We start from the raw sequence: 16,121 nt of genomic DNA on the forward strand, positions 1-16,121 counted from the left end.
TCGTGATAACCCCACAATCGACTCGACGATGGACTCAAATAGACTACATTATTGTCAGTTAGCGTAAGAGAGGTTTGATAGACTGCCGCTCATTTCGGAGCGTACTTTACTAGATTTAGACCATAGGTGTCTTCGAAGTATCGCTCGTATATTTTGGCACCATCGGTCTAACAATTTGCAGGTTAGACGCATAATACAAGGTTGGCAGAAAAAACCAACTAATTAGTTAGTGAATTTTTACTAGCAAAACCAAAACATGGTGCCAGTCCATGATGACACCGACCGTTGAACTGAGCCATGTCAACAGTTGCAAATTACTTGAATGGGGTTTTTGTGATTATCGTAACCTATGTTGGAGACGGTACGATAACTCGATATCGTATCTTGGATGCCCAGCCTGTTTTACTATTGCGGTATATGCTCCTTACATCGACAGACATAATTAATATGTAATGCCACTCGAAAGTGAAAAAATATGGCAGTAGAAGGGTAAGAAGATCGAGTTGAACAGAATAGAAAGAGAAGTATAGAGGGATTGTGGACTAGAAGAATCATGCAGAATGTGAAGGACAAATGATGGAAATTCGCAAATGAAGTATTCAGCGTAAGGTTTTAATATTTTAGCAAGATATTCTGTAATTTTGGTTGTTCTCCACTTGTAATCTCGTTCAGAAAATTACCACCAATACTGCTTCTACATCTAATACTTTGAGGTTAGTCGTGCCAATTTCATCTTGCTGTGGTAATACGGTGTGGCAAATCGAATTGCTGTATACACGTATCAGTTTTAACATAATGTTTAACTGACTAACGGTCAAATGTTGCTTTGATTACTCACGTATTTTTCGAGGAAATCTTTCCGATCAACTAGATAAGCGTCAATGTGCCAATCCAACTAGTTAGATCTTTACATTTCAATTTGAAACAATCAGATGGATGAGAAAATTGATAACTGACTTGTTAAAACCACCATGTTCTAATCTTGTGAATGAATATAGCATATGACACCTTTATTAAAATAAATATGATAGGCCAATCGAATTTCACCTGAAGATTTTCTAATCAATGTAGTACATTTGACTGAATATTTTCTACGTATTGGATGGTACTATTTTCTGCATAAAGTGAAGTGTATAAAAAGTAAAATATGTACAAAAGAGAATTTGTTGGTTACCAAAATCACGATTCTATAAATATAAAAGAATGCGCTCTGGTCGTGCAGCTTGGATTGGATTAAATACAGCCTCATATATATGTGAATTGGTATTTTTGGGTTTGGCAATTACAGTACAAATATCCACCGATTGGGCTGTTTACGACGTTACGTACATTGGCCTTATTGATGGTTATAATCAATTAAGTCGCTCTCGTGGATTATGGAAGCAATGTATTACTAATCAAATAGGTAAGGTTTCAGGTGAAATATCTTTATTAATATAGTTTATTATCAATTGTAACCTACTGTAAATGAATGTATATAATTACTCTCTTGATTGTTAGCGTAATCGTTTGTTTGTTCCTGTGACCATACATCTTATAGACTGAAATCAAATGAAAGACGAATGAGTGAATTCCAATGTAAATAGTAGAAAATTGAGGAATTGATAAAGGATTGGGCACATTCTAGGATAGAAACCTCAGACAACAATATCACTAAAATTAATTTTCCAATGTACAGATGAACAATCCGAAATAATTGACGATTTATGTACGAATCGTAGTGAAGAAGTCTGATAGAAAACGCAATTGAGGTTAAAATATACAATCTGAAGAGGCTATTCATAATCATAAGAATATTATAACAGTAATTTTAAGAAAACAATGTGTTGACCTATATTAATTATCTAGAAACAATGGATTGCCAAATGTAGATGAGGTCATAATTTACAGGTGATCATTGAGTGATTGTGAAGTGACCTTGTGAAACTTCGACTAATTATTACTCTCAGTATAGGGTTATGGGTTATTATGAGGAATGAGAAATAAGCTTTTTAAGTTTGAGCTAAGAAACAGAGTCAGAGTTGTCATCACGAACTGACATCGGGTCTAATATGAATAATATTCAACACTTTTATGATATAGATTAAAATTTACAATTTTAATAGACAGTTCTATAATGAATTCCATTTGTGATTGTTTTGAGAAATATCTATTTATGAAATATGCATTATCAAATCGTGGATTCAGTGTGCATATCTGTTGTCATACTGAACATTGAATGTCCACAGCATCTCTACAGCATCCATAGTCTAATTGAAAACTTTCTAACTAGTTTAATAACAAGTACGACTGCTGGCACATTTTTAACGCGAATGATATGAATTTTAATCTTGATCATAACGGCTTAGATTATCCGTAACGTTCTCAATGCTCAGTAAACAATTTCCCATCCATCGCTTCCGACCATTCTTTCATTCATTAAATGGATGAGCGAAGTTTATTGCTCACTACAGATTTCATCTTAAATATATGGAGTTATCTGCAACCATTTCCCATACATATCCTGGTAAATAGCAGTCCATAACACCAGATAGAAAGAGAAATGTTGTAGAAATGAAACTTCGAATGGAATCTTTGGTAGACAGTACTCATCCACTGGATTGACTGAGAAATCACCCAAAGCATCGAGTCCGCAATACCTATTGGATATTATAAACGTTACGGTAAACTTCATCAACCAGAGTTGTTTATTTACTATTGACACTGCTTATTTGGTGTTGAACATGAGTAATTGATAAATAACTCATGATTAGAAATTAGTTTCTACTTTTATACTGTTGCTTTCCAAATCAGTACATTATTCAATGAAAGCTAACATATTGTCTTTAATAACACATCGATTGTTTTAAACAAATGAACACATTGATTTGATGGAAGAGAAATCCATTCACTTCATTTCTTTCCTTATATGTATTTTTAGTAAGTTCACCATACAATGGTCAATGTTATGCTCTGGAAACTAGTACAGAATCTGGCAGCTACAATGGTAATGTTCAACCAATATTATGTAAGTCGGTAAAGTGTTTTCTAAAATATATACAGAACGATGGGTGGGAAAATATATTTTGAAGTGAACATGAAATTCGTCACTAGTATAGGGGAGTTGTGGATATTGTTAGATTTTATAGTTTTACATGATGGACTAATTATTAGAGATCAGGAAGCATTGGACAACTGATCGTCGACGAATGAGAGAAATGAGGAGTGCTCATGAACGACGCCACCGATAGCCGACTTCACAAAGTTCAGATGTCTAAATGAGTGCGTATCGTCGGGCAACTATGTTGACATTCGACTGTTGACAATTTGACCTTTAATCACTTCTCGATATTGGTCTCATACCTGACACGGTTGAACCTCACTAATCATGGCCTCCGTCACTCCTGTGAGTTAGTGATGCAAGACTGTGAGATATTTCATTTGAGATCTGGTTAAACATGAATTCATAATTATCTCACTCTATTTTGAAAATCTTCAGTCATTTTAGATGAGGAAGACTACCATATGTTAAATTTCAACGAGTTAGGATAGATTCTCAGAATTACTAGACATTACTAGAATCGTAGTAATAGAATAGGCTCGAAAGATAGCCATTTGAAAGTTGTATATCATGTGACTTTACTCTTGACAACCTATTTGTGCAACATTAGAACTCCAAAATGATGTAAATATGAATCATCGGATTCATCATGGTAGCTGAGTGAACTCGAGTATTTAATGAATATAATGGTTTTGTGATTGATATAAGATCGGTTTCGTGAGGATTTTTGATCCATCATGGAGATGGGTTCAGCAAACGACTTGATCATCTTGATAGGAGACATTAACTTGGGTCACTGTGGACGACACCATGTACGAAAACACAGTACGGCTAAATGGAGTGGAAGAGACGAACGAGAATATTCATTGACTACGAAGTTTTTGTGCTTTCAACAACATATGTGTTGGTGGTACTGGTTTCCCACACAAATTTTTACACTGTGCTGCATGCGTTTTAGTGGACTACACTATATGTGATGAGAATAATAACTAACATATCAATAAATAATTAGTGGGTCCCATGGAAGATATGATAACAAAGAAGGGAGATAATTTTGCTTGAGATTATCACCTGGTGGTATTAAACCCAAGACATATTCTAAACAAGCATTGATAAATCAGACAAGCAACACAACAGAGTTAAATACAGCCTCATTCGAGACACCAGCAGACTCACTGAGTTCATTGCAGATCTCAGGAACAAGCTCCGTGCCTTACGACATGTGATAGAAAAACAGGAATCTACTATGGAGAAACACTGGACAGGGACTGAAGTAGTAATAACTTCAGCATCTCCAGATTAGCTGAGCCGCGAGAAGTTTCCGAAGAATGACTAGATCTCTGAAAACGCTTTGAGCAAGATTCGAGAAAAGAGGGATACGAACACATTATTTAATAACAGTGGAACAAGAGTAGAGAAAGTCATGGCACAGGTTGAATACACGGGAGCACACAAGAGAGTGAAGAGGAGCATTAGAGCTGACAGACAGAAATATGTGGAAGATCGAGCAAGATAACGAAATGTGTGACACGTATATGATACTACGAAGAAACTGGCAGGCGAATTCAGTAAACCGGAGTGAACTGTCAAGAAGAAGCAAGACAAGTCAATCACCGACATTCAAGATCAACCAAACAGGTGTGTAGATCGCTTCGATGAACTCTTGAATAGACCAGTCCCACTGAATCCATCGGACATCGAAGCAGCACACACAGACCTTCCTATAACTCTCATCCCACCTGTTATGTCCTAAAAGGACGGCTTATTATCATGTGATCTATCCACCAATCGAAATACGACTTATTCAGTCTGTGCTAAAATATTGACGTTCGACCCTAATGGCAGCCTAGTTTCCTTATTGGTCATTTGTTCGCCTAGCCCGTCCAGTTAAATCCAGAACTCCAATAACAGCTTCCACTATGTCACTGATCATTGCTGAACAATCGATTAGATGGAACCCATCTCCATACATCAACGTGCATGACTACGAGAAAGCACCTGACAGTGTGGATAGGATAAGCTTATAGAACCCTCTTCGGCACTTTGGTGTAACTGAGAAGATTGTCAACATCATACGGAATTCATACGGCGGACCACAATGCGAGGTCGTCCATAGAGGGCAACAATTTTTCTGAATCACTATACTTTACATTTTCTGACATGGTCAAAGGCGTTGTGAGTCAGCTTTCCCTCCCAAAACGTTCTCGTATGGCCACGCGTATATACCATTGCCAGGGATGTCCTACTCACTGCCTTATTGGTGTAAAGGGTGTTGTTTATGAAATTTCGATAACGAAAAGCGAATGGTCGGCACCTAAAACCGGTTGTGGGTATGAAGGATCTGCTCAATGCAGTAGGAAAAAACAGGTACTGATCCGATGGTGCACATGGGCTTCAGTTTCCTGGGGAGATAAGTGGTATACGAACCTATTTTGTGTTCCATGAGATCGCTTCTCTACTGCTTTGTTTATTAAATCTCTTGGCCAAAGCTTCATGATGTAGCCCCCTAGGAAAATCAAATGCTTCATTTAGGGAAATCGGGCAGTATCCCAACTATCACATAATGTTTAGTGGCACATGTATGTTTTGGGGATCCTTTATATAAATATACATGTTTTTAAATAAAAAAAAACAGATTAGAAAATTTAATATTATCTATAAATGGTAATCAATAAACCTTAACTCAGAAAATGTTATCGAATTCATTTTTTCTTAGTTATGAGAATAGCTATAAATTCATTACAAATCGCTGCAATCATTTTGGTTTTCATCATCATCGTTATAACGTGTGCCTTACTTCTCACGGCATGTATGAGACCACATAAACTCAGATTTCGAACAGCTCAATACACAGCTTTGGGTGGAGGTGCCGCATTATGGCTTACAGGTAAATTTGTTTCATGCATATTATGTCGTCATGTAATATAAGTGAAACAGTCGTTCGATCCTAAAAATATCGAGTTCTCAACCAATAGATCTCAGTTTGAACTCACTTGGCATCACTTCAGTTCGGGTTTCATGGATAATAATATTGCTACCATTTGAACAATGATTGTGAATAAACACCTAGTGCTTTAATCTGTACTAGATAGATGAGTTATGTTGTCATATACGTATAAGTATATTCGTCACAAACAATCAATCAATCACAGACTCACTTTAAATATTTGTGAACATTTTTCTACAGATCGGTAGAGCATGCTACGTTCACACATATGATTACTTATAGATTTAAAAAGAACTTTATTTATTAAACAGTAAACATATTTGCTTCATGATCAACATTTCTGGTTGTGTTAATTATGCTTACCCCAAATCATCATCGAAACTAATTACAAGTAGTTGCATAAATTCCCAAAAACCGATTCATTACTTTTTGAGTTCAAGTAGTATCGAGCATATATAGAAGTTTCTGTATGAAGTGACACAATTGAAGTGTGCATATGTTAAAAATCTGTGACACAATCAGTAAACTAATAGCAACAAACCTACAGAATGTAGTCATCATTCTTCAACTTCAATAGACATGAATTACTTTTGGTAAAACAGAATAGTGTGGTTTAGACATTTAGAAATGATGAGATTGATGTTACGACAAGTTTACTGTAACCTATGTATATTAAGAGTTTATCGGTGTCATCACGGAAGATTCACTTGAAAGATCCATTTGAAAGAAAATGGCCATTGGAAAGACTGTTATTATCAAACATAATACATTTGTAATATCTCGATGAGTGTAAGAATGAAATTTTCTGACGTTTTGTGGCTCAGTGTAAGCAACTTCTTCAGAGTATTATTATGGTTATGATTATGATTATTAGCACTATCCCTACTGGCTGTATTCAATATTATATTTTTGGGATAATATAGAAATCTCGGTACAAAGTATTTCAACAAGTTTCCTTTACAAAACACTCAGCGACAAAACCGATAATTGCATACATATATACGAAAACTGAGTAGATAAAATACCTGGAATTGAATGAGGTGGCTTTTTGAAAAGAAAATTTGAATCTGTACGACATTTCAATTGTAAACATGTTTAGGGATATGAGTTATTGATTAGATCAGGATAAAAATATGAATGAGGTGAATGGTTAGTATGTGATGAGATAGTATGTGACAGGAGTTTGCAAGATTTTAGATGACTATTCAGAAGAACGTCGAACCGATTAATGTACAGTGAGTTTAGTAAAATATCAAGAAACTTAACGGGTTTGATAAACCAATATCATCATGTAATGCTGTGAAATTACAAGCAATTACTTGTTGTGATCAGTTACGTAGAACTGTTAAAATAAGGATGAATCTTTGTTTGTACGATGTATAAACACAAATATCGTGTTAGCTCCAAATTGCTTTCTCACCAATCTTCATTCCTAACTATTCACTATGAATTTCACGTGAATGTGTGTGCTTATTTACAGATCAAGTTTCAACGTTTTCGCTCATTGAATTTCATTTTCTTGATCCAAATAGGTTTAATTTATTTCATCAGTCTTCTAATATATTACGAAGATATGACACAAGAAAATTATCGACTAGATACTAAGCTAACATCAGCCAGATCTGCATGGACAACGGTAAGATTGAAACGATAAGTAGATAGCTTTGTACCTGTTTACTATTGTCAATAGGTTGTAAAATATTGTCAAATATTTCAACACATACTACTGAAATTTCATATTGAATTCCTCATTTGAGTTGTGTGCGTAAGTTTGCAGGCATCGAATACAATCTGTTATGAGAGATCACTGACGATATTTGTTACACTCTCAGATCTACTCTATTTGTCCAGATATGTAATATTCACTGCAACAGTATGAATGTGACATTACTATAATAGTCCTTTCATTAAATTTATGATTTATGATAGTGTTCAGTTTTTCGTTGAAGCAAACTTCAGGAATCCTACTTACCATTTAATTCTCGTATAAGACATCCAGTATTTTGTCTTAAATATTCAGATGTTTATTGAATGCTTTCAGACTAATGCCAAAATTTATGCATCAATTTGAAACAGAGTTCAGCCAGATTTTATTTTGAGATTACTCTACGTATTGATAGACAAGGGACATTCGAAGTACTGGAATCATGTTGCGAGATTTCGAATATTGAAGTTAAGCACAAATCTTAATGTGGATGAAATGAGTAGTTGTAAGGAGTGATTTCAAGTTCTTCAGTTCAATATTTCAGTCTGATCATTGGATGCCATTCTACCTACTGACTTGATAATATGAGTGTTCGATAGTGTTCTGACTATTGTCCAAATGGTCTTTATGCTAATCACACCTTGTGATGATCGATCGTGATATCATTAGCTAATTGCGATGTCTACTTTCACATCCTTTAATCTGTGAAAATTTCTGAAATACTCCAATTATCATGTGAACCATATTTGTTGTAAGTTTTGCATTCATCAAACTGACGCTGTGACATAACAACCAATTGCAGCACAAGAGGAAACTACCTATACAATCTCACAGATTAAACAGACCACTCATGAGATTTTCATGATCCGACACACAAAGATCATGCTAACAACGTTCAATTGCTTAATGCATACAACATTTTCAGAGAATACGAAACAAGATCCTTCGTCTGAAACATTTAAACCAACATGTGATTAGTTAGTAATTAGTTATGGGATTTACATTGCATTGATGCCTATGCGACACATCATGTTACGGATGCATATATAGATGTAAAGCCTTTCTGTTTATAATGATCATATGCTCACCAGTGACTAGCTTCAAGAGGCATTTCCTGAAGATCTAGTGAGAATCCGTGGCCAGTGGAGTTCAACCGGGTCTGTTGTGAGATAGTAACTCACTGAAGGCATTGGTGGATGTGTCGCTCAATTTCGGGAATTAATTGAAATCAGACATTAACACCATTGGATGCCGGCTCAGTGGTCTGAGGGTTGTCTAGCTTCAATTAGCTCATGATTTTAGCTTTTAAAATTACTATAATACTCACAAACACCCCGTTTGATATAATTAGTGTGACGAATGATGGTCTTCAATTGAGTGGATGGGTTCGGATAATTGGAAATTATTGAGTATTTTTGTAATGACCGGTCACACTCTCTAGTTGAAAGCTACTAACCGTCACATTACATTACGTTGCATTACACAAATACATCATTTCTTAATTGACGGATCCACAAATGCATTACAACAATCAAAATTTGATGTCGAATGACGTTTTACTGAACTCTTGTGGAGAGCGATTTCTGAATTCACATAAAATTCACAAACTACTCACATTATACAAATCAATCAATCTAATCATCATTGGAAGACTTGAACATTCTGTTTTCGACTTCGTTAAAAGTTGAATGTATAAACAGTGAGAGTATTTGATTGTAGATTATATGTATCTGTAAATAAAACTATCTCCATATAGCTGGTAATTAACTGGCTTGAAAGATGACAAAGTGTACTTATCAGTGATGATACTGAGATCTTAAATAGGCAAATATTTTCTGGTATTATATATGTTTATGTTATAGAATTTGATTGATTTATAAATTTCTGCTTACCTAGATTGTTCGTGATAATACGGTATATTCACCTGGTGGTATGGTACCTATGGCTTGGTCGGCTTGTTTACTTATCTATGCCGGTAGTATTTTTCAATTGATGGCAAGTGTTTTTGAACAACCATTAAAAGAAGAAACTAAATAATATGTAGAAACCGACGAAGAGTATTGATTCGACTTTGAAATTGAAAATACCCCTTTATAATCTAATATATTTTTGTGTATTTCAATTAGTTTCTTACTGCCATTGGATATTATTTCCACATGTGCACATGTGTAAACAGTGTTGCTTTCTATCACTGATTCCAATTTTTTCCTTTTCGTATAGTCAACAATAAGTTGATACTCTTTGAACGGTTATGATTTCGAATGTAATTGACGTAAATTATTATTATTATTATTATTAATAACACGATATATTCTGAAAATACCAATTACAGAATTCATACCAGTTTACAGGCATAATCAGCTTGATATAGATCGTGTAAAGGATAGATATGTGATATTAGGTTGTTTTATGTGTTCTAGAACAAGATATATAAACGTCAAGTATTGTTTTCCATTAGATCCCCATCAGGCTTTACTCTAATATACAGTAGTATTTACATGCATATGCAAAATTAAAAAACCAATCAACGCAGTTTATGAGTCAGTGATAACAGTGGAATAGATTACATAAATAAACATAATAAGTGAAAAGTACAAGTTTGTAGTACGATGACAGGTCTACTAGTTGTGATAAGAATAACAAAGTCTTGAGTCAGTGTTACATAATGTGAATTAGGTCAATTATTAAAATAATGCAGACACTGAAAAAACATTCACAAAAGCTATAAGATCATGCAATAAAAAGCGTTCAGATAATTGGACCATGAAACGTATATTGGAGAAAAAAGTAAAACGTGAGAGGGGGTGAAGAAAAATAAACGAGGAAAGAGTATAAATGGTCAGTGGCTAGAAGTGGAATCCAGGACGCGCGTTTCATCCTATTTGGGACTCGTCAGCTGGATGTACCTGCATCCCAGAGTTGATGTTCACTCTGGGAAGAAAGATTATGGAAAATAATACTAAATAAAATCATTTATTAAGGTCAAGGGAGAGATAAAGGTGTTACAAATTTCCTATGAACACAAAGAATTGGAGTGTTGGCTCAAATAGCTTCTGCTATATGTAAGAGACGAGATTGAACCCCATAAGGAAAACTAGTAGGAATACGATAAATAACTTTAAATGGCTTATTTCTGTCTAATATGTGACCGCTATCTATCAAGTATGATAGAACTGAGCTGCGTATTGTCTTTACAGTACCTTTTCCTAACCACGAATGGATGTGTTTACTAGATTTTGGTTTATTTGTCTGGTAGTGCGCCCAATATAGTATAGTATTTCGATGAAAAAGGTTAGACTACGTTTAAGTCTTCTCTTCTTTAAAGAGTCGAGTTCAAGTTCATCACATCTGTATTTATAATTTAAGGTGCAATTAGTGCCAACACTGTGAAGTGTAAGCCGTTCCTGAATAGACTTTAACTTTACCAGTAAGATATATTCGATTGTCTGATATGAATATTCGTAAACTAATCATACCGACTAGTTGATTTTGTTTTTCAACATGTTTAAAATAATCTGAACACTAGCCTACTGTCTGTATTATCAAAGTTCTCTCTATGAATTAAGCCAAATAACATTTGTGACACAATGTGAATGTGTCCGAAAACTGATCAGATAAATTACGCAGTAATTGTAGAATGTTTGAATAGTTTATACAAACTTTGGGAATGAAGCCAGTGATAAACATATATTTTGATGTAGATAAAATGACAAGTGATTTGGTAAAGCTCACATAACAAAATAAGCACAGTTAAATAATAATAATATGTGGTTTTTAGTAGTTATGTGAATTTACAAGTGTAAATGATAACTTGATAAGTGCCTCCTGCTAAAAAAATTCGATTTAGGTTTTCAAATGTTAAACGAAGAGTGTCTGCTTCATTTTGTTTGTTGACAATGTGGAAGGATTGGCAATGTCAACATCAACTCGCTAAAACCTAGATGTCGAGCTATTGCACTATTTACAGCTTTTAAACTATTTAGTATCAATTATATGGAACGTGTACCACTCTCATTGTGTTTTCACTTGTGTGTTGCTTCAAATACATGTACATTGGTAAATGCAGTTGCATTTACTGACAAAAGGAGATCCTTCAAATTTTGTTTGTCTTAGAGAGCAGTTCGTTTTTTGGTGAACCCAGGTTCTAGATAAGCAATCTTCACTTCTATCGTCATTAAATATTTCAGTAATTTCGTCTTTTCGAGAGCTAAAATGCAGAAAGGAAGCTTTCTTCGCATTAGTTTCGACATACTTCTCGATAAATTTCTGTAAGTATCCACTTCCACGTAGATAACTTTTAATGAATGTAATCACTTCTTCTACTCGCTCAGTGGTTCAAAATTTGTGGGCACAGAGAAAAAGTGTTCAAACAATCCCTTTTGTAGTTCACTGGATAACAGGTTTATTCGATGGCTTTCCTTTAGGTTGCACGATGATACGGATTGATGGATAACGAAGAGGCTACAGGACATTCATTAAATTCAGTCAGTCATAGACAACTTAAAATCTAGAATATATCTGCACCGGTCCAAGTTCCCACACTGCAATAACAAAACGAAGTGAAACTGTCAAGATAAATACCGAAACATTATTACTATCGGTGGTTGTAAAAAGGATTAGGTTTAGAGAATATGACTGAAGAAGGAAGAAATTATTCGTAGGATGAAAAGTGAGGAGTGGTTCTGAATTTCAGGTTATAAGAGAACACAAAGAGTGCACATATGTGAACTGCATGACACAATGTCTCCAACCATTCATAACCTCAAATGAACAGTCTACACACATTAACGCGGTTCAGACATATGGTTAATGATTTGGTGCTGTGATGGGATATCTTGATTTGGTTCTCTTTATTTTTTTTCCGTCACACAACAACCGACATAATGCGTCGACGTAGGTGGTTGTTAATACTACGTAATAAATGTGGCAATGAGTTCAATTGATGAAGACTCAGTACTTCGTGAACTGGTTTGCCATTTGTGCCCAGTGCTGTACGTCTAATATAAACACTGATTATCTTATGATCCTAACATTCGTGATTAATGCTCTTAAGGTATTTGTGATTAAATACTTGTAAACTATGAATATACTGCACTTTTAAAGTCTTCATTTTGGAGTTAAAAAGTAAAATAGAACGAACTGTCACATTATAACTTACTGTTTGTTTTATATTCGTTGCTGTCTTACTGATTTGTGTTTCATATCATGACCATAACCGATCTAAATTATTACTCGAAATGCCCAATTGTTACATCAGTTTATGTCCTTCTTTAACAGTGACGTACAAATAACTAATAATTCATAATTCAATGATACGTAAAAATTGCTAATAACAGATTGAAATTAATATAATCCTAGCTACGTTTGAGAACATTCACATTTCATCTTGTTAACTTTTATTTCATTTAAACTAGGGACTAATGTTTCAGTATATCTTCGATATAGGTTAATTATCAACCATTTAAAATCTTTAATTATTAAAAAATCACATTTTATTCTCTGGTTGAAATCGTGAGTCAATTGAAGTTAGACCACCATGGAAAACCTGGAAGCACTGGATAGCCGCATGGGACTCCTCAACAGTACGCATCCACGACCTCGCCCCCTGCGAGATTCGAACCCAGGACCTACTGGTTTCGCGCGCGAGCACTTAACCACTAGACCACTGAGCCGGCATTAAACCGTGTTAATGTCAATTGACTCATGATTTCAACCAGTGAAATTTCTAAAATCTCCACAAAACCCCTTCACATATTCTACTTGAAATGTAGCGTCATTCTATTGACGAACTAATATTTTTGGAGTGTCAATAAAATTACAATAAAATCATACGACAATCGATTTTGTTTAGTGTTAGCATTATCATCTATATGTAAACGTTTTACTGGATACATAAATTGAACATATTTTGTTTTGATAGAGTTTTGTTCTTTGAGCTAGAAGGTTTGAATCGAACCATTCAGCTCAAAGAACAAATCTCCATTAAAATCATCCACCAGAGTTATTAATCTTCTCCACCATCTTGAATATATTTGTCTTAAATTACAAAGTTTCCTTATATTTATTCAATTTTTCTTTTCATTATAATAAGTATCAATTATTGTAAGACAGAATGTATACTATTCAGGTATATATCTATAAACATATTAGAATGTTTTGTGTCGTAGATATAAATCAATAACAGTCTTTGTAACACCGAGAAAATATGCACAACTCAACCTTGTTACTCTTCTTGGTAGTAATCAATAAAATAATTAAATTAATTAATTAATTAATTATTCATTTGTTTATTTATATTATCATTCATTTGTATAAAATATACCCATAAGAAGAAATGAATAAAAGTATTTATGTTATGTATGGCATGATTCCAATCAAATTTATAATTTATATTATTAATTATGAATTAGATACCAAAGAAAAAGGAACAAAATCTGTTGTTTTTGTTTTATTTTTAAGTTTTTCATTTCATAAGATTTTAGAATCATTTGCACATATAACTAGATATGATCGGTAATCGATTGATAGTAAATAGTTTACTTATTTTTAGGCCCTCAAATGCCCTGGTACGGCCGAGAGTAGGGAGAGTCCGCGCGCTCTCTCTCTCTCTCTCTCGAAATGCTCTCACATGGCCACGCGTATATGGCTTCTGCCGGGGAAGTCATACTCATTGCCTTCTTGTGGCATTACTGTTGTTTACGAAATTGAGAGGATGAAAAGCGAATGTCCGGCGCTTTAACCGGGTTGGTGGATATGGAGAGTCCATCTAGGGGAGTTGAAAGACCGTGATTTCAAACCAATGTTGCACATGGGCTCTAGTATCCTGAAGGAATAAATGGCATATGAACCAATCGTCGGTCACCGGCTACCATGGGACTGCATCTCTTTGCGATGCTCCATTGCCTTGTGGATCAGACCTTCAGGTCGAAGGATCCGGGTGTGGCCCCCTAAGAAAACCACCTGCTTCGGTTTGGGCACACGAGCTGTATAATAGCCCTCACACATATCAGATGAGGTCTGTGTGGCGTATATGTATTTGGTGCCTCCTTGTACCAATATCTATGTGTTAAAATGAATAAATAAATAAGTAGTTTTCAGTAGGTTATGTTTTAATCAGGTTTTTGAAGAAACAATGGTTTGCAGATTGACTTTTATAAACTGAGAAATTCTTGTGTTTTATGCATGAGCGATAAACTTCCTTGTTTAATTAGCTCTATTTGTTCATTTGCTCTTGTAAAGTGTACTGAACGCTGATAGGGTCCACTTTGAATAAATCTTGCAGAATATACTACAGTGTATTTCCGTAAAGATGATGATAAAGAGATTAGGTGTTCAATCCTGATCATTTAATCAACTAAACTATACGATGATTTTAAGGTTGTGAATAGCATCCATACAAATCTACCAAGATTTCTTCTTTTTTTATAACTACTTAAAACAACATAATCTTCGAGGATTCATAAATTGAAGCTGAAGCGCTGTGAACAAACGAAATGTCCTATCATCCGAATTTATCTATGATTTTTATTATTATTATTACTATTTGCCTACTTATATGTTTAGGGATGCTTCATTTCACCTCAACTATTTTCCAAATCTTCTTGATGGTAGTGTCATGAATAATAGGTACCTCCTAACAAAGTTAGTCGTTCGTTGGTGAAATAAAAAGACATTAATTTGAATCATATCACTCTGTTAACATTCTCATCTACTATTAGTTTGTTGATTTCACACTCCGTTCTTTTTCTATGAAAATCCTATAAAAATGACATAAGTTTATATTTTTTTATCATTTACACTATATGACATAGTAGTACAGTCTGTTTACTTATTGGTGAGAATGATTATTCAGTGTTGATATTTCCTCTTTTTGGACCACCGAGTGTTAATGCTGAGGTGATGCATTGGATTGAGTGCTAGATAAATATGACAAATTGGATAGTGGTCAGTAAATATATTATATATGCCGAACCACTGTTTACCTCTATGTCTAATGTTTCCTGATACTGAAGTAGGTTGAGCGATACCTAGAAGCAGCCTAAACAATATGAGTCATCAGTGCATGAATTTGTTGACTCAGAATCAGTTACAATAATGAATTCCGAAACCACTTTACACTTTCTCCTCTTTGATTCATTCATTCTCCCGTTTTCATACTGTTTATCTTTGATCTTCCCCTTTGTTACTAGTGCTACTCCTACTTTTACCACTCTGAGATGTTTTGATAATCCCATCTGGTTTCAGTGATTTGTTGTGATATATACGCAACGTTATGTATCATGTATCCCTTACACACTTCCCAATCAAACTTCATAACTGATATCTTTCAGCAAGTATATACTTAATAGTTATATCTTAATTCATCAGAGAATTAGTCACTGACTTTAATTTCCTACAATCGACATTTTTCATGTTAATTTCGTTATTAT

At 34.5% G+C, this 16,121-nt stretch overlaps 1 protein-coding gene across 1 annotated transcript; it reads left to right on the forward strand.

The window, feature by feature from the left end:
• Window positions 1–1,165: 1,165 nt before the first annotated feature.
• METAP1_2 (Methionine aminopeptidase 1) lies at window positions 1,166–9,994 on the forward strand. The gene is made up of 5 exons (XM_051219459.1): window positions 1,166–1,405; window positions 2,921–3,007; window positions 5,757–5,927; window positions 7,520–7,623; window positions 9,589–9,994. The coding sequence occupies exons 1-5, from the start codon at window positions 1,204–1,206 to the stop codon at window positions 9,727–9,729; spliced, it is 705 nt and encodes a 234-aa protein (XP_051065552.1). The 5' UTR covers window positions 1,166–1,203; the 3' UTR covers window positions 9,730–9,994.
• The last annotated feature ends 6,127 nt before the right edge of the window (window positions 9,995–16,121 follow it).

The sequence above is a fragment of the Schistosoma haematobium genome, chromosome 6 (genome assembly GCF_000699445.3).
Source record: "Schistosoma haematobium chromosome 6, whole genome shotgun sequence".
In the NCBI taxonomy this organism is placed as follows: Eukaryota; Metazoa; Platyhelminthes; class Trematoda; order Strigeidida; family Schistosomatidae; genus Schistosoma; species Schistosoma haematobium.